The 18,560-nt window shown below is 56.1% G+C and overlaps 1 protein-coding gene across 3 annotated transcripts in view; it reads right to left on the bottom strand.

Moving 5' to 3' along the window:
* Nucleotides 1-20: 20 nt before the first annotated feature.
* MYO19 (myosin XIX) overlaps nt 21-18,560 on the bottom strand; it is a 34,622-nt gene continuing 16,082 nt past the window's right edge. For 2 of the 3 annotated variants that reach the window (XR_014298314.1, XR_014298315.1), the window contains 15 exons: nt 18,274-18,376; nt 17,529-17,625; nt 17,314-17,390; nt 15,557-15,647; nt 14,922-15,093; nt 12,877-12,950; nt 12,069-12,190; nt 11,778-11,891; nt 11,354-11,530; nt 10,873-11,025; nt 9,810-9,917; nt 8,840-8,910; nt 7,123-7,226; nt 4,918-5,012; nt 4,358-4,396 (listed from right to left, as the gene is read on the bottom strand). Coding sequence is in view for 1 of the 3 variants with exons in the window: in XM_082678995.1 (XP_082535121.1) it covers nt 49-177; nt 1,064-1,366; nt 2,589-2,674; nt 3,996-4,125; nt 4,248-4,396; nt 7,123-7,226; nt 8,840-8,910; nt 9,810-9,917; nt 10,873-11,025; nt 11,354-11,530; nt 11,778-11,891; nt 12,069-12,190; nt 12,877-12,950; nt 14,922-15,093; nt 15,557-15,647; nt 17,314-17,390; nt 17,529-17,625; nt 18,274-18,376 (2,260 nt within the window). In the remaining 2 variants the exon portion in view is untranslated. Of the gene's footprint in view, nt 178-1,063; nt 1,367-2,588; nt 2,675-3,995; nt 4,126-4,247; nt 4,397-4,917; nt 5,013-7,122; nt 7,227-8,839; nt 8,911-9,809; nt 9,918-10,872; nt 11,026-11,353; nt 11,531-11,777; nt 11,892-12,068; nt 12,191-12,876; nt 12,951-14,921; nt 15,094-15,556; nt 15,648-17,313; nt 17,391-17,528; nt 17,626-18,273; nt 18,377-18,560 lie in introns of those variants that run through there. The other variant, XM_082678995.1, reaches the window with a different exon arrangement.

Raw genomic sequence — 18,560 nt, 5'->3', positions numbered from 1 at the left:
AGGCACCAGGGAGGGCCCAGCCAGGTGAGGATGGAATGTGAGGAGAGATCACACGTGGCCCAGCCTGTGTCTTTCCAGCAGGATCTGATTAAAGCCAGTAACACTGTTGGGCGAAGGTTCAGGGCAGATGTCAGCATAGCGCAGTGGAGACTTCCTGCAGTGAAACTTTATCGAACCCTGGGGAAAGAGATGCAGCTTAACCCCAGCTCCCAGGAGTGCCAGGGCTAAAGGTACCTGACAGAGTGAACGCTAGAAATGCAGGGAGGCAGGGACATGTAAGTAAGTACCCAAGTGAGAGTCACAGCAGTAGCACGATTGAGTTAGTCAATGTTGTTGTCTTCTCCTTATTCTAAAACAATGGCAAAGTCCAAAACAGTATTAAAATATAAAATTCCACATCCATTCAATGTGAGACAGATGAGGAAACACTAGGAGGGAGCTCCCCCATACTAGGAGTATGGCCTGTTACATTCTTATGCCTGCTTAAAGATGGAAGATCAAAGAACTGCACTTCTGTTTACACTCTGGCTGGCCTGTGTGTTGTCATGGAGATTTTATCTAGATTAGGAAATTCAGTGTTTCCTTCCTTCTGCCTTGTCAGTGTCACCTAATCCTTGTAAAAGGTTGCTATTAGCCCTTTTCTGTGCTGGCTGGCTCTTTCCCTGGCTGCTCTTAATATAAATTCTTGGCCCACTGACTCACGTGCTTGTCATTTCCTCGGCTGGAATAGGATAAACCAAAGACTACAACTTGGGGAGAACAAGGTGCCGTCATCACAACCACAATTTTTTGGAAGTTGGGCTAATTTAAAGGCGATTCAGAGGAGACGCTAGATCATTTAGAGGCAGCCTTTAAGAAGTGAAAGGGCTCTGGAAAACCCCTCCTCGTAACAATGCGAGGGACGTGCAGGCTTCTGGTTTCCCCAGCAGGGTCAGGAGGCTCTTCTCGCAGCCTCGGTCCTGTTCCTGCTGTGACTCCCGGGCTCTGCCCCCTGCCCTCCACAGTGGGGCCTGAGGGATCTGGAGCTGTCCTGGCAGGACGGCCAGCCCGTCACACGGCTCACCTGAGGCAGCGCTCGGATGGACGTGACTCCAGCTTGTTCTTGTGCTGTCTGGACAGTGTAGCTGCTGGGGCTGCCCACGGGGAGCGGGAGGCAGGCGAAGACCACCAGCTTCCTCCGGAAGCCATGAGCACCCACGGCGGCGTTGGCCAGGACCAGTCCCAGGGGCCAGAAGCGGGTTACTGCCCCCAGGAGCCTGGTCTGTGCCTGGGGCAGTGGCGAGGAGCTCGGGGAACAGGTGACTTGAGACGAGCGTTGTTCTTCCACACCATCCAGTTCTTTAGAAGCCAGGAAGGCCATTCTAATCTTAAACAGAGAACACCACTTTATAGCTTTCTCTTAATGCAAAACAGAATCCAAAAGTCTCTTTAATAATTCAGCTTAACAAGGTGAACTGAAGGGCACCTGGTTTGATGTGGCACAACTTTATGGCCAAGGCAGCTGTGCTGAGGCCTTACATATGCTGCTTTAAAAAACTAACAGCCTTCGGGGTGTGCTCAGAGCAGGGAGTCTGAAGAAATGGCTCGTCTGTTTACAACACACCCGACAGGAATCAGGGTTCATTGTGACAAGGGGCACAAAACTTGTGGCCTTTCTATGAACAGATACCCAACACATATCCCCCCTTCACCTTCACGTGGCTGCTGGGCAGGACCAGTGGGACAGGCCTCAGTACTGGAAGGAAAGCTACAGTATTCAGTGGGGGAGTTTGCCACCTGGAGCCTGTCTGGTCCACGTGTGGCTGGGCCATGAGTGGTGTTACAGGCATAAAGACTTTGAACCCCTCTCTTCAAGGAAAAAAGAAAAATAGATTCCGTGTATATGCCATTCTGGAAAAGGCAAAACAATGGAGACAATAAAAAGATCAGTGGTTGCCAGGAGTTTGCGGGGGTGGGAAGATGAATACATAGAATACAGAAGTTTTTATGAGCAGTGAAAATACTGTGTATGACACTTATAATGATTTTATGTCATCATACTATCGTCCAAACCCACCATAGAACGTGCAACACTATTCACTTCATAAAGCGAACCCTAAGATGAACTAGGGACTTTGGTGATTATGATGTCAGTGCAGTTCAGCCTTAGTTTAAAAAAAAAAGTCTTAAAAAGAATTAACACTCAGGGTAGACTTTTTGGCAAAACCCTTTGTTTCACTTTTATATATGTATACACATTATATATGTGTCTGTTGGACTGTAATGTAAAATGTGCTTTTTAGAATAAAAAAGTTTGCAGGTTACTGTAGTTATACTGGCAAATAAAAGCACAAATTAAAAATAATAGCCTTATTGAGATCTAATTGAAATACCATAAGATTCATGCTTTTAAAGCGTACAGTTCCATGTTTTTTAGCATATTCCCAAAGTTGTTTGTGCCACTCTACCATGTCATAACCGTCCTGCAGTGTAGGCGGTGTGTCCACTTCACTCATGAGGACACAAGGCCGCCCGCTTTGCAGTGGCGGGGCCAGCACTCCAGCCTGGGTCCATCATTGCCCACCCTGACTTCTCGGGTCAGTACTCACTCTCCACTCCTGCCACGCGCGTTTGATGACCGTAGCAGCTGCGTGCAGCCTCTGGATGTGCTTCCGAGTCAACCAGGAACGAACAGCTGAGGGGTTTGTCCAGAAACAGGAAATAAGAGTAAATGTTCGTCAGAGCTCTCGGTAACCAGGCTGCAGCAACACCAGAGCAGCTGTAAACGTTTGAATGAATGGCCACCTGTGCCACCGCATGAGGTGAGGGACTGAGTCAACACGTGAAGCAGACCTGGCTCTGCAAACCACAGCTCAGACTGCCCAGACTTGGAGATAGATACCTACACATCAAACGGGCAGCTGCCGCGGGGTCACCTCCCACCTCGGGCTCAGTCTGAGGTAATGCCCAGGGAACAAGAGGGGTCTGAATTGTCTGCATCTTTCACCTGTATTTTTGGAAACCCTTAATTGAATTTGCTTGCGTGCGTTATGAATCCACAAACGATGCCAGCATACACCCATGCACTGGTGAAGGTAATAACTACTGGATGGGGAGCTGATCATGGGGCAATTTTCATTTTCTTCTTTTGAAATTTCAGCATTTTCTGATTCTTTTTGGTACAATCATATTCAGAAAATGGGCTATTCGACTAAATACTAACACATTTGGATTCTGAAAAACTATAAAGTTTAAAGATGCATAAAAGTCACCTATTATCTCACCAACCCAGATAGTTCTACAGTATTTCCTTATTTTTTTTCAGGCCTGTACACACAAACGCACCTTATGAAGGTGGCATCACCTTGATGTGTAGTTCAGCATTCAGATTTGAACATCATGTTGGAAATGTTTTCCCGGTAAATTAAAAATATTCTTCAAAAACACTTCTTAGCTAGATAAGGATCGTCCATAATGTAGCCATGACTCCACCACTGTCAGGTATTTGGATTGTTTCTAGTATTTTTGTTTTTCAGAATGAGGCTGCTGTGTCATGGTTCATACATTGCTTCCTTAATCAGATCTTCTCAGTTTTTACCTTCTCCTTAATTAAACTCAACACGCCCAGGAGCCCAGGTAATGATAAGAGTTGTCATAAAGGGAAAAAAAGGCGGCATAAACAGCTATCTAGGACTAGGAAAGGGGAATTAAAGGCAACTTTTGAGCCTCTACTACCTACAAAGCACCCTTAGTTGTGGTGTGGCCTGGTATGCACTGACTGGAGATGCTCTGGGTGAACTGGACAGGGAATTCGAATCCCAGCGCACCACAGAGACATGCAGTTAACCTCTTGGGGCTGGGACACAGTCAGCTTTGGTCTGTGGGGACTCTAGCAGCAGCATTTCGAAAGAAACAGGTATCACGTGGGCTGTGTGCAGCTGCAGACAGTGGCCGTACCTGGGCCCACCTGCTGGCCAGGAGTGATGACTGCCAGCCCAGGGCCCCACCTCTCCTACCTGCCTGGATGAGCACGGCGGCCCGCCTCTGCCTCTCCTGCTTGCGGCCCCAGTGTCGCCTCCAGCCACCCTGGATGCTGCGGGCACACTGCTCCAGCACCTGGGCACGCCCACGTTCCAGAAGCTCCAGCTGGGAGAAAGGGCATCCACTGAGGTCCTCAGCCTCTCCTCCCCCTGCCCTCAGGAGGGCCCAGACCCTGTCCTGCTAAGGAGAGCATGTGGCTGGCCACTCCTCATCCCAAGCCAGCTTACCGTGGAGTCAGTCATGAACACCTTGGTCCTGCCACAGTGCACTGGGGCCGGCATGGCCTCAGCTGGTGCCTGAGCCAGGGCTGGCAGAGTGTGGAGGATGTCCTGGAGGAGGGCTTGCAGCGTGGCCTGCTCGGAGTGTGGAGACCATTCTGGGGGATGGAGACAGAGGTCCCATAAGTGCTTCACTGTCTACACACTTCTGTGGCTTTAAGAAACTGGCCTGGTCTCCCTAACATTCCACAGGATTCTTTCCTGCTGTGAAGCCTCTAACCATTTCTACCTCCTGCCTTTCGGGAGGAGGCCAGAGGTGGCCTCCCACTGTCCCTCAGGTCCCTGGCTGTTCTGAGGAATCTCCAAATCCCACTTGAGGCTGTGCCCTGGACTGGCCTGCAGCCTCCATTCCTGTGGGTCCCTTTGGGCAGGGTGGCAGAGGGCACCGGGTGCCTTGACTCCCACGTGGACTCCCAGGCTGCTTAGCCAGCATCTGTTTCTACGGCCCCAAACATGCTGAGGGCCAAACAGGGCAGCCGGGCCACTCCCTCTGCCCCTGAGCCCTCCCGCCACTGATGGGAAAAGGGGGAACAAATCCCAGTCCCATGGAGGCCCACCGGGTCCCCCTGCCTGCCCTCCCACACCTGGCAGGGCCGGCTCCTGTAGAGGGAGGATTTACCTGAGGGTCTGACCACCTTTAGCTGCCCAGTGCCTCTCTGGAGGCGGCCAAAGGAAACGCCGCAGACGAGAAACAGCAGCAAAATCAACCAGGGGCTTTGGGCAAGAGACAGAACAGAAGAGCACACCATGGAGAAAGGGGGCGGGAGAGGCGGGGAGAAAGGATGAAAGGAAAGTGACAAGATCGTGCCCAAGAGAGGGAAATACAAAGCAGTACTGTGCCTGAGCTCTGCTGGCCCCGGGTGTGTGTGTGTGTCCTTGGCCTCTTTTCCCTCCACGTGGTGTGTGTGCATGTCCTGTCCTTGGCCTCTTCTCCCTCCTTGTGTGTGCGCGTGTGTCCTGTCCTTGGTCTCTTATCCCTTCGTGTCTGTGTGTGTGCATGTGTGTGTCTCCTGTTCTTGGCCTCTTCTCCCTCCGTGTGTGTGCGCGTGTGTGTCCTGTCCTTGGCCTCTTATCCCTTCGTGTCTGTGTGTGTGCATGTGTGTGTCTCCTGTTCTTGGCCTCTTCTCCCTCCGTGTGTGTGCGCGTGTGTGTCCTGTCCTTGGCCTCTTATCCCTTCGTGTCTGTGTGTGTGCATGTGTGTGTCTCCTGTTCTTGGCCTCTTCTCCCTCCGTGTGTGTGTGCAAGTGTGTGTCTCCTGTCCTTGGCCTCTACTCCCTCTGTGTGTGTGTGTGCGCGTGTGTCCTGTCCTTGGCCTCTTCTCTCTCCGTGTGTGCGTGTGCGTGTGTCCTGTCCTTGGCCTCTTATCCCTTCGTGTCTGTGTGTGTGTGTGTGTGTCCTGTCCTTGGCCTCTTCTCCCTCCGTGTGTGTGTATGCCCGTGTGTGTGTCCTGTCCTTGGCCTCTTCTCCCTGCGTGTGTGCGCGCGCGCGCGCGTGTGTCCTGTCCTTGGCCTCTTATCCCTTCGTGTCTGTGTGTGTGTCCTGTCCTTGGTGTCTTCTCCCTCCGTGTGTGTGTGTGCGTGTGTCTCCTGTCCTTGGCCTCTTCTCCCTCCTTGGCCTCTTCTCCCTCCGTGTGTGTGTGTGCAAGTGTGTGTCTCCTGTCCTTGGCCTCTTCTCCGTGTGTGTGTGTGTGTGTGTGTGTGTGTGCGTCGTGTCCTTGGCCTCTTCTCCCTCCGTGTGTGTATGCGCGTGTGTGTGTCCTGTCCTTGGCCTCTTCTCCCTCCGTGTGTGTGTATGCCCGTGTGTGTGTCCTGTCCTTGGCCTCTTCTCCCTGCGTGTGTGTGTGCGCGCGCGTGTGTGTCCTGTCCTTGGCCTCTTATCCCTTCGTGTCTGTGTGTGTGTCCTGTCCTTGGCGTCTTCTCCCTCCGTGTGTGTGTGTGCGTGTGTCTCCTGTCCTTGGCCTCTTCTCCCTCCGTGTGTGTATGCGCGTGTGTGTGTCCTGTCCTTGGCCTCTTCTCCCTCCACCTGTGCCCAGGCCTTCTCACCAACTCACACAGCCTCAGTGACGCCACATGCAACAACCCCGGCAGACCAGGCCTTTCCCCTGAGGTGGGAGCTGGCCGGTACCTTGCAAATGTCTCCACTGGCTGGGAAGGGCTTGGCAGCCTCCCCAGACCTCTCTTCCCCACTGGCCGGGCGTGGCTAATTCTCTCCTCTCCTCTCCCTCTACATCGAATCACACGCTTGCCAAGTCTGGCCAATTTCTTCCCAACATTTCCCGGCTGTGCCCAAATCTCTAGCCTATCTCCCCTCTGGCCAACCACGGGGCGCCCCACGGTGGCCTCCAGAAAGCATGAGGCTGACGCCACTCCCTTCATCCCCCGAAGTGCCTCCCATCTGCCTGGAGGAGAAAGTCCAGCTTCTGCGAGTGGGCCTGCCTGTCCCCCAGCCTCACCAACTACTGTTCTTGCCCTTATGAGCCAGCAACACTGAACAGCCTGTAGCTCCTCATACACACAGTGCTGTCCCTGCCTGTGGAATGCCCCTCACCTGGCTAATCCCATCTAGCCTCAGACACCACCTCCTTCAGGAAGCCTTCCCGATTCATACCTCTCTAGCACCACCCACAGCATTCTGTTCCTAACTCTGTGTCTCCACTTTCCCCATTGTTTGTCTTCTTTTAGTTTGTTTCCCCCACTGAGCCAAGAGCCACGAGGGCAGGGCTGTGTTTTATTCATCTCTGAAGCCCCAGCCCCTCACCCTGAGATGGCCCAGGTAAGTGCTCAGGAAACTGGGTGAACAAGTGACTGGCAAATGGGCGCCTCACCTGAGCACCCTTCATCTGGAGGTGGGCCATGGGGGCTGGGGGCTGCGCCAGGACGGAGCCTTCTCAGTAACTCATACCGCTTCAGGAAGTTCCGGTGAGAGACCCTGGAAGCCAAAGCAGGCGGAAGGAGAGAGGAAGTGACTTTGGCCGTGAGCCAGGAGTCACTGTTTCACCTGTTCAGCCACCAGCGAGGTGCTGCCCTGACTGTGCCCACTGAGCAGATGGCATTACTAGGCCCCTTGGCGGGAAGCCGGTGGAGACCAGTGCATGCTGGGCCTCCTGCTCCTGCAGCCTTGGTCCTACCCACATGGAGCCTTGCTCTTTTAGGAGGGGATCTGCAGCCTGCCCCCTCCCAAAGGGGCTCGCCAGCCTCTCCCCAGACACCTGGGTCACTCCTGCCGTGCACAGGGGCTCAGCACATCTCCCCTCTGACGCCACGGCCCACTCCACTGCCGCCCGGGGTCTCGGCTCCCCGTCACGGCAGCGCTTCCCTACACATCAGTACTTCCACCTCCTGAGTCTGGCTTCTGTCCCCAAAACTGCACCAGCGTGGCCACCAACTCCAGGGGTCAGTGCTCTGACCAGCCTCTCAGCAGCAGGTGCCCAGCTGACCCCTCTCCCTTGTAGAGCTTGCTTTCAGCCTCCAGGACACCCACGGTCCTGGCTTCCTCCTTCACCCCAACCCCCTCCAAGTTGTTGCTGGTTTCTCGTCATCCACCCTCTCTAAACGTGAGCGTTCCTCAGGGAATGGCCTCAGACCTCCCTCTCCCCCGTGATCTCCTTGCTCACGGTGTTAAAAGTCACTGAGGACAGACCCTCACATGCCCCTCCATTTCAAACCGGACTCTCGCCTGCCCTCTCTCCCAGACCATCCTGTGTCCCGATTCATCCACTTGCCTCAGACGGAAGCCTGGAAGTCGCTTCTGCAGCCTGGAAGTCGACTGCTCCCCTGCCCCGTACCCCACGGTCTATCCATTCACAGTCCCATTTCTATGGCAAGCCACACTCCACTTTTACCCACTTCTCTCCATTTTTCACTGGGCCACCATCACACCTGTTCTACCTGTAACAGCCGCCCGCTCATCTACCTCCTCTCCTGACCCTAGGGCAGCCTCCACACAGCAGCCACGGAACACGAACGAGCGCGCAGCGCGCCCTGCTTACAACGCCCAGCGGCTCCCACAGCCCTCAGGAAGACAGCAGTCTTCACGTGGCCTAGAGCCTCACTGCTTCCCCCCGTCGGTTGTGTGTGCTCCGGTCACTTTAGCATCTCTCAGGTCCTAACCTGGGAGCTTTGGGGTTGCTGTTCCCAGGGTCTCGAATACTCTCCCCTCCTCCAAGTCTTCCCAGGCTGGCCCCTTGGCTTTTCTTCCCTAGGCCTGAGCTGCTCAGAGGGCCCCTCCCTGAGCAGTCCTGACCCCTTCCCCATTTGTCCACCTAATGGCACATTTTGTTCCTTTCCACAGCGAGGTACATCCCAAGAGGGCAAGACTCACCTTTCTTATTCACTGATACACACCAGACAACGTGCCTCCACAAAACAGGCCACAGAAAGTGAGCGCAGCCCTAGAGCTCCAGGCCGACTTCTGTGGACCTGCCTCTTTCTCTTCATCTCCACATCCTGCTCTGGGCTGGTCAGGCTCTCGTCTGACCTGCGCCCTGAGCTCCACCCTGGCATTGGCCCTGCCCCCTGCACTGGATGGACCGGCCCACTCACCGGATAGGGAAGCCGGCGGCACTGATGTGGATGGTCTCCACGAGGCCACAGGCCTCCAGCTGGCTCAGGACCTGCAGGGTTAGGGAGACAGGGCTGCAGCATGGGGCCAGCAGGCCCCAAATGCCACCCTTCCTGTGGCCGTGCTGGTGTGGATCTGTGGGCTCTCCTGATGGGCAGTCTTTGGGGCAGTGAGAAATCAAGGGACCTTGAGAAAATCTCCCTGTTAGAAAGGGTCCTGGTGACCCCAGGTCCCCTTATCTGAAGCCTGGCTTCTGGTACAACTGAGGCCAATGCTAGTCCTGGCTGTCTCACCGCTGCCGTCTTTGCCTCTCAATGCAGCCCAATCCAGTTTCTCTTTTTTATTTATTTTACATTCTGCAGTCAATAGAGTGAGTCCCAGCTAAGAGGCAGGGGAGGTTATACTGTGAAGATGCTTCCGGGACCCAACCAAGGTCTTTACCACAGAGCAGTGGTCCTGACTATGAACCCTAAGGTCGTATCTGCTAGTCGACTGTGGGACACTCTCCAGCATCGTCCAGCTCTCATATCTCTACCACATCCCTCCAAAGGGCAAAGGGCAGCTGCTGGCCACAGAGTGCTTTTGTGCAAATTTTAGAAACTATCCTTCCATCAGAAAGAGTGCACTGTGTCTGGTCTGTAAGGTGACACAGACTTTCAGCTGATCACAAAAGACACCCATTCCTCTGGGCAGCCTCAGTCTCTTGTCAGGGCACATGGCTTGGTGAGCAGAGAGCAAGATGCACTGTAGCCCCTACTTGCTGCCTATGGTTGGTTGGGCCACCGTGCAGTACACAGACCACACAACTGTACATGACTGTCCTGCCAGAGCTGGAGAGATAAGCCCTCCCTAATGTCACTCCATTTGGAGCAGACGTCCTGCCCCTTACCCCTCCAGGGTCTTGGCCGAATGGGACCCTCCACAAAGCAGCTCTGGCCCACTGTGAATTACCTCCTCCTGGTGGAACATCTGCGCCTGGCCCTGGCTGTTGGGCTTGATGCAGCGAATGTAGTGGGGTGTGGTGCTATGCAAGACCTGCAGAAGCTGCTCCAGGGAGGCCTGCAGAGGGGAGAGACCGTGGGTCAGGCTGCTGGGGGAGCACCGGCTGGGCCCTGGTTAGTGACACCTCCAAGCAGCCCTCCCAGCCCCGAGAGCTGGATCCTCACACGCCCTGAATGAGTCCTGGCGGCTCTCACTGGGTGTGCCCAGAGCACACTCCTCACCTCCGCCTCCAGGGACCCTTCTTGACCTGTGGCCCTCCCCACCGGGTTGGTCTCCCTGCATCTGGTCTCAGCCGCCCCCAACCAGAGCAACCTTTCCAGGAGAGAAGCATCTCAGAACCCCCTGCCATTTGTTCGGGCGACTACGCGCGTCCTGTGTGCTGGAAGCCTTGCCAGGGCTACGACATGGCCGTCTGCCGTCATCTCACAGCTCGGGGCCTAACGGGCCTTGCAGACGTGGGCTGGGCTCTCTCAGTGGTGTGTCTGAGGCTGGGCAGGAAAGGGCTAACCAAACCTGGGCTCCCCTGGTTGCCTCCCATGGGAGATGATGAGAAGGCTGCGGTTGGAAGGAGGACGAGGAATAAACTAAGAGAAGGGGCATGGAGGGCGGGAGCGAGGGTGGAGCCGAGGGGTGGTGCAGCCAAACGTGCAAGGGCGGAGTGATGGCAGGAGGGGACCCGTCTGCGCTGGCCGAGGACAGAGTTTGAGCAGGAAGCTAGGGAACTGGGAGTGGGCCAGTCACAGAGGTTCAGGTAACTACTGCTCTTCCACGATCACCCTATCAGCAGTGGGCGAAAGGCCGCACTGCCACCCACGCGCCCCTAGGCTTCCTGTCATATCAACTACACACACAGTCCCTCTGTCAGTTTCCGGTCTCTGTCTTCCGTGGACCAGGACCACGGCTACCTGACTCCTCAGTGCTCCCAGCACACAGCACTGATCCTGGGAGGTGCTTGGTAAGCACTGGAGATTGATGAGTGAACCAAGCACGTCGCATCAGCACTCGGACCCACCTTGAACTTGGACACCACGGTCAACACAGGGGCCCTGCTCTGGCCAGAGGGCTCCTCCTGGGACTTCTCTTCAGGGTCAGCAGGAAACAGCACTTTGAGCAGGGGGTCCTGGGATTGCTGCAGGAGGCTGGTCAGCTCAGGGGGGATGGGGTCCTAGGGGGAAAGGACAAGGGTGAGAGCAGGCATGGTGCTGCCCACGGGCTGCCAGCCCTGCTCACCCAGGCCCCAGAAGAAGGGCAGGGCCTGAGCCCAAGAGATTCAGAGCTGGTCTACTGGGTGCCTAGAAGCCAGGAAATGCAGCCATTTCTGGGCAGGTTGTGCCTGATGAGCAGAGACCTCGGAGAGGAGGGCCCAAGAGGCGACCCTGGACTCGGGAGGACATTCAGGAGGGGAGGACGCACGATGGAAGCTTCCACACACATGCAGCAATGACTCAGCATCTCGTTTCACGCAGGGGCCACAACAACGGCCCAGCCCTCACCTTGTTCTTCTCCACCAGGCCCGCGGTGTGGTAGCGCACAGACCCCGCATAATGCACCACGATGAAGCTGGGCTCCCGGCTGAGCTTGTCGTGGCCCAGGCAGGGGCTGCCTGCCAGCGTGCTCTCAATGCGTGTCTGGAGCTGGGCTGCACTGCTTGGCCGATTAAGGCGGCATTCCTGTGTGGGCCGGGACGGGACAGGTGGGCAGCCACACAGTGAGAGGGGCTCACAACCCTCACAGTCCCCACCCCGTGGACCCATGGGAGCATCGCAGTGACCCTGAAAAGGAGGGGTTATAGGGCTAGCAAACCCATTATGCAGATGGAGAGAAAGAGGCACACAGAGAGCACACAGATGGTCTTCAAGGTCCCAGAGAAGCCCAAGGCCCCACTCGGGTGTCCTGCACACTAGCTGACCCCCCGACCTCGTTTATGAGGGAGCAGATGCTGACGGGGTTCCCCTCGATGAGATCCAAACAGGTCTGGTTGTCCTGGTAGCTGACAGTCGACCACTCCAGGCCCTCAGCTGTGTACTCCTCCTGGGGGCAGAAGGCAACTGTGGTCTGAGGTCCAGCTGGCCATCCCACGGCTGGCCTCAGCACCACAGCCCGTTCCAGAGCGGTGTGAAAGGAGGAACCGAAGACGCCTGGTCAGATCCAGGGATGGCGCTGGGGGCCAGGGAGAAAGAGAGAACGCAGGACCACCCCACCCCTCACCTGCTGGGCCCTGAGGTAGTGAGCCACGAAGTGCTGCTGCAGCTTCTCGTTGGCGTAGTTGATGCACAGCTGTTCCAGACTGTTGGTGGGGAACGACTCAAACCCGTACACGTCCAGCAGGCCTGGCAGGAAGGGGAGACCCCGTGGGGCCAGTGCAGGAGGCGGCGGGGCCCGCGGGACGACAGGAGCCCAGGGTAAAGCCTCATGCTTGGCAGCCCAGAGCTGAGGTGGGGCGAGCACGGTACCCAGCGGTGAGCAGAGCACCTCCCACCCCAGCGTGGTTCCCAGGGCAGCCTCCTGTCCCCTCAGAGCTCAGAGCAGGAAGAGGCCCAATGAGGTGTCAGGGAACCAGGTCCTGGGGAACGCTGTGTGTCCAACCCGGTTTGGACGGCCTGAGTCTCACGCGCTCAGTTGGTGCCTAGAATTCCATTCTGTGAGCAAACTTCACCGACGCTTCTGAGCTTTACTTCCTCCCCTAGCAGGTTCCAATGACGTTACCATGTCCCCCATGTCCCTTCTAATCTAGCTCCTTCACCATCCCCCACTACTCTCCTGAGACCGGAGCTGGGTCTCCGGGGAGAGGAGGGGCCCTCGTGGCCCGGCCGCCAGCTGAGCCTGCCTGGAGGGCTAGGGACGGTCAGATGCGGGCACCAGAGAGCAGAGACCTCGCCCACACACTGGTGGAGGGTGAGGAGATGGGTGCAGAGGAGGGAAAGGAGCTGCCCGGAGTCCCGCAGCAGACCCAGGGCTCTGCTCTCTGTGCTGGGCCCTCCTGTCCTTTTTCTGAAGGAGGGTGATCCCCTGCTACCTATGAAAGTGGTCCAGGAGCCGGGGTCCGCACAGATGCTGCTGTTGATCACCGATACCAGCCAGTCAAACAGCCTGTTGGGGTGGGGCGGGGGGAGTGGGCTCTGGTGAGAGGCGTCAGGCTGAGCCTGAGGGGTGGCAAGACTGTCCCTCCAGCCTGGGTGCCACACCTTGGAGGGCCTGTCTTCTGAGCCTGACAGGTCAAGGGCTAAACACTCTCGTGTCCTGCCCATCCTGTCTTGACCTACTACACATGCAGGCTGTGGTCACGCACGTTCCTGGGCACACGAAGACCTGGCCTGTCCACGAGCAAGACTGAGCACGGGACCAACTGCAGGCGCGTCCCTTTTTATTGTGCTTTGCTTTATTGCGTGTTTTACAAATTGAAGGTCTGTGGCAACCCTGCGTCGAGCAAGTCTAACAGCGCCATTTTCCCAACAGCGTTATTTTAAAATTAAGTCATGCACATTGTTCCTTTGGACATAAAGCTATTGCGCACTTAATAGTCTACAGTATGGTGTAAACATAACATTGCTATGCACCACGAAGCCAAGAAATTCGTGTGACTCACTTTATTGTGGTGGTCTGGAACTGAACCTGTGATACCACTGAGGTCCGGTATAGCCTCTGGGGCTAGACAGGGAGTGGGTCTGCCTCAGTCCCCTGGCCCGACACCCAGCTGCATCTCGATGAGAAGGGGCTAACAGGCAGTTCTGGGTGGGATGGTGAAGAACTGAGTTCACTGGACTCCCCTGCAAACCTCGGCCTGCGGAGGCCAGCGCCCGAGTCACCCGAGGTGGACAATGGCAACCTGCACTCTGGAACCGTCGCCCCTGAGATGACGGGATGGTTGCTGTACCACATGGTGACACATATGATACTATATAAGGGTTTCTTCCTTACCATTCATTTAAGTAATTGCTCTGCAACTTTTTTTCAATTCAGTAAATGATTCCTATTTTTGCAACAAGGGCTTCAAATACCCGTTTGAGGTACTAAAAATGAGTGAGCTAGTGATACGATGACCTGTTTGCTGCGTGTGAAATGATCCATGATTAGAGACCCACTGTGTCTGTGATCATCACACTTTACCTGCTCATCTTGCAGTGATTTGACACAAAAGCTTTAAAAATCTTTGGCCTCAAATTCTGACCTGAAATTCGCTTCTAGGGAGTGAGAACAGAGTACCTTGCTGAACCGGGTTCAGTCTGGGCCCAGCTGCCCTGGGCCATTTTCACTCAGAGGATCTTATCCCCTTAGCAGAGCTTCTCAGGCTCTTAGCTCTAGAGAAGTTCGTGAAACCAGGGGGACCCTCTCCACAGGTACCCAAGTTCCTATAAGCACATGCACGTGTGCGCGCGCACACACACACACACACACGTGTTCTGTCCCATAATTTCAGAGGAGCCTGGGCCCCCAGACACCCTCAATGGCACCCCAAAGGGTCTCAGAACCCAGAGTAACAAATCACTCCTTAACCACATGGCCAAAGGGTAGAGATGCCCACAGAACCAACAGGAAAAGGACAGGACCCCCGCCTTCCCCCTGTTCTGGGCTCCACTTGCCGCACAGTGTTGCTCAAGACTGTGGGCAAAGTTTCTGGCTCTACCACCATCTATCAAATTCCCCAGGTGACTACCAAGAGTACAAGGGCACACAGAGACAGAGGAGCCTATTCACCCATGGGTCTGCACCTGGACCTGGGAGGGACCCACATCACCTCTGGGGCTGGCCTTGCCAGCAGAGCAGGCAGGCCTTCCTCACCTATCACCAAGGTCAAGCCAGGCTCCTGTACTTTAATAACATGCTGAATCTAGGCCAGGTGGCAACTTCTCCACGTAGAGTAGTCCGGAAACAAGCCAAGGGCCTTGCTCGGGGAAAGCCCAGGAGCCACTCCCTCCTGCCCCGAGGGTCTGGGGAGAAGGGCAGGGAACCCGGCTGCTTTATCTGGCAGCCCTCACCCTGGGCCCAGCCGTACTGCGTAAGGGGTCTGTTCCAACTCCAGATGGGGGGGCCTGGGAGGAGGGCAGGGCCCAGAGCACTCACCGTGCGTAGACCAGTTTGGCCAGACAGTCTCTGCGGGTGTCACACTCGGCCCGGGAGCAGGGCTTCTGGAACACCTGCTGCTGCCTGCCTGCCCTGATGGTTCGAATCCGCAGTGTCTCCAGCAGAGGGTCTTCTGGGAGCCGCAGCAGTGAGGCCGATGTCCTGACAGAGCCTGGGAGGCACAAACACCCTCCATCCAAACATCCCTCTGCACAAGGCCCCGTGAAGTCATCACAGTGGAACCACGACCCACCCAATGGGGCAGAGTGAACCCAGGTGCAGGTGGGTGAGGAGGCTTGGCCAAGGCAGAGGCAGGACTTGAACCCAGGGCTTCTGTGTGCGAGTCCACACGGCCATGAGTGGGATAAACCACCTTATAAACCCTGCAACTCCCGTTTTCTCATCTGTAAGATGTGGATGATGCTATCTGCTGCAGCAGAGATGGGGTGAGGAGTAACTTCTCCAGGGCAGAGCCCTATAGCTTATGGCTTCAAGGGCACTGATTCCAAATTTCACCTTCTGGCCTCCCTCCCACCCGATCCCACCAAATATTGCCTCTTTTCCGGCAGGGCCTGCCTTGCTCCCTGGGTGTCTGACCAAAGCCTGAGGTGCAGGGCCCCCATGCTTGCACTCACACTTAGCGTCATCCATCAGTGGGCAGGGCTGGGCTTCGTTCCCGGAGTCAGCAAACCGGGTGTTGCCGAGGTGCAGCAGTCCAGCTAGGGCCTGAGGGGGCAGGAGAGGACACGAAGTGGGCCCCTTCTCAAGGGCTGGAGCCCAGCCTGGGAAGGGTCTCTCTCCTGCTGAATATGAGAATTATGATAACAGAATAATAACAGCTCTCAATTACTGCCCCCTTACTCCATGACTCAGCCAGACCCAGTTCTACGCAAGTTACATGCATCATTTCCTGTGATCGTTTCAACAACCAATGAGGCATGTGCTATGGTGGTGCCCATGATAATAGATGAGATGGGGAGAGGTTAAATCACAAGCCCGAGGCCACACACTTGGTAAAGGAGAAAGGCAGGATGAGAACCCAGGCAATTCAACTTCAGACCCCTCCCGGGGCAGCCACCGGGGCCGCCACGTCACCCACAGTCTGCGCCCCTGCCCCCCGACTCCAGGGGCAGACCGTGCGGGGAGGCCACTCCTGTTCCTCGTGGACCGGCCCCACCTCTGTGTGGCTGCTGGGGGCTTGGCTCTGGCTCCTTCTGGCTCTTTCTCAGCACTGTTGGGCTTCTGACAGCCCAGCCTAGGGCAGGATCTGTGATCTTGGTCTCTGTCCAGTGGGTGCTCCCTTGCCTTCGCACTCAATGACCCACATGGATGAGGCCCCAGGGGCTGTAGAAAGGGGACCCCTGGGTCCAGCAACTTGGAAACCTTTGGACCTGGTATCGGTAGAGCAGGGCCTCTCCTACCATCCCTGTCTGGTCCCAGAAAGGGTGTGCCCACATGCTACTGGCTTTCAGGCCACAACCCACCTCAGGAGAAAACTACTGTGCTGATGGGCAGTGTGGCTGGGACACAAGGTCATGCCACCCTCAAGACAGCACTCCTGTCCAGACTCCTATTGTTGTCAACTTGTCCTATGCGCTGTCCCTCTGGCCAAGCTCTTGGCTGGCAGTACCCATACTGGTTGCGATCTCCCCCTACAGCCTGAGCAGCCCCCTTGTGGAGGTGGAGGTCTCCTTCCACTGCACTGCCGTCTCCCTGGAGCGGCATCCCTGTCTCTGCTGCCAGCCAATTCTACAGATCCCCTCCCACCGCTCCGCAGGAGTAAGGAGAAAGATGGGAGAAGGGAGACCACCAGTGGGGATGCGCGGGGCCCAGTTCCTCTGGGTGAGCACTGTGTCCCAGGAGGAAGAGGAAGAGGGTGGGAAGTCGGAATTACTACGTCCAGTACAAACTCTATCTGCAGCACTCAGTGCTGTCTGGCCGTGGGCAGGTCTCTAGTTTTCTCAAGCATTAAATGGGAATAATCTCCATACCCATGGGGCTGTTGAAAAAAACCAAGCGAGCTAAGAGGTGTGAACATGATTTCAAAACTTTTAACACACTAGACAACCACATGGCAGCATCGTTTCTCTATTCTGATTAATGGAGCAATAACTGACCCAGGCACTTTGCCCTTTGACCTCTGTGGGTCACTGTGCTGGCCTGTTCTATAGCACTATGTGCCCTGCCACTGTCCTCTCTGCCCCCGTCCACCCTGACCCTCGGTCTCCAGGCTCAGCCTCACAGAGAGGCGGGCGACTCCTTGGAGATTGTGCAGTGGGGCCTAACATCTTAGATCCTCAGGAAAAGAGTCTCACACGTTGAGAGAAGGGCCCTATGAAAGGGGCTGCCCATCACCGCTGCCACATGTCAGTGGTGTGGCTTTTCCTCTGACCTGAAAGATGTTGTTCTGGGTGGGGGCATCGATGCCCAAATGAAGCATGGCCTCCCTGGTCACCTCGAAACAATCCTCTGAAAAGGAATCCAAGTCACAGCCCAGAGTCAGGACCAGAGGTCAGCAGGGGCAGCGAGGGGTGAGGGAGGCAGGCCCTGTCGGGATGGGTGGGTGCTGCCGGGCCAGCCCAGGGTGCTGGGTAAGGCTCCCCCTACCTTCCAAGGTCCTCTCTGGGTTGGGCAGCCAGGAGAAGGCGGCTCCCTCAGGGAGGTGCCACTGGAGCCTCTCGTCCGCACTGGCTCCTTTGCAGATCTGTGGGGATGGGGACGGGGGCTGAGCTGGGGGTGCTGGGGAAGCCTAGGCCTGCATAAGCCTGGGGTTGGGATGAGAGCAGTGAGAAACGGCAGCAATGTCACAAGGCTGAGAGGTTCCCGTAGAGAGCCCAGGGCAGGCAGGGGGGCAAAAGCAGCAGCGAACAGTTCTGGGCGTCTCCACCCGATGCAAAAAAACTCACTGAGGGGGTCTGCAGTCTGATGAAGAAAGCAAAACTCCACCTGGGGAGCCCCCAGTCCCAATCTGAGAGCAGGGAGACGTACTACCCATGCCTTGGGGGTCCCCCAGTCTGATGGAGGAGGCAGAGTCTAGGGAGGTCCTTGTTCCCAGTTGCCGTTCGAGGACAACCCTCCGAGAGTGAGAGTTTCCATTGCGGAGACAGTCCCAGCCTCAAGGACCTTCTGATCTGACAGAGAAGGCAAGCACGTTCCCATGCCAAAACCATCCTGGGAGCCAAGACCCAGTGTGTGGCAGAAGTGTTACATAAAGTTTGTAGGAATAAGTGGTGGCATTGCTGAAACCAGGTGGACAGGCAGGCATGAAGCAAGGCAGGGAGGGGAAGGTTTAGGGGCACAGACCCACCTCCGCCCTGCATCTGGGCAGCTGTGGGCCCCACCTGGTACAGACCTGATAGAAGATGTGGAAGTTCCTCTCATTGGAGGCCTGACAGGCCACTCGAGTCTTCTCTAGCAAGTAGGTCTGAACTGCAGCTCCAGTCATCTGCTGGGCCCTGGGTACAAGCAGGCTGGAGCCCATTAGTTGCCTGTTCATCCCATGGACATTTATTGGGCACTTACTGTGTGCCAGACTGCAACCTCCCCCAACTCTTCCACTTAGGCAATGGGGGTTGTGAGGACTAGGGACCACTCAGCAAGCCCTTGGTTGGGGGTCTGGGACATTGCCCTCCAACCAGC

This window comes from Grampus griseus (genome assembly GCF_964374135.1).
Source record: "Grampus griseus genome assembly, chromosome: 20".
Lineage (NCBI taxonomy): Eukaryota > Metazoa > Chordata > Mammalia > Artiodactyla > Delphinidae > Grampus > Grampus griseus.
Note: the sequence above shows the minus strand (reverse complement) of the source record. Positions and strands in the feature narration are given on the sequence as shown.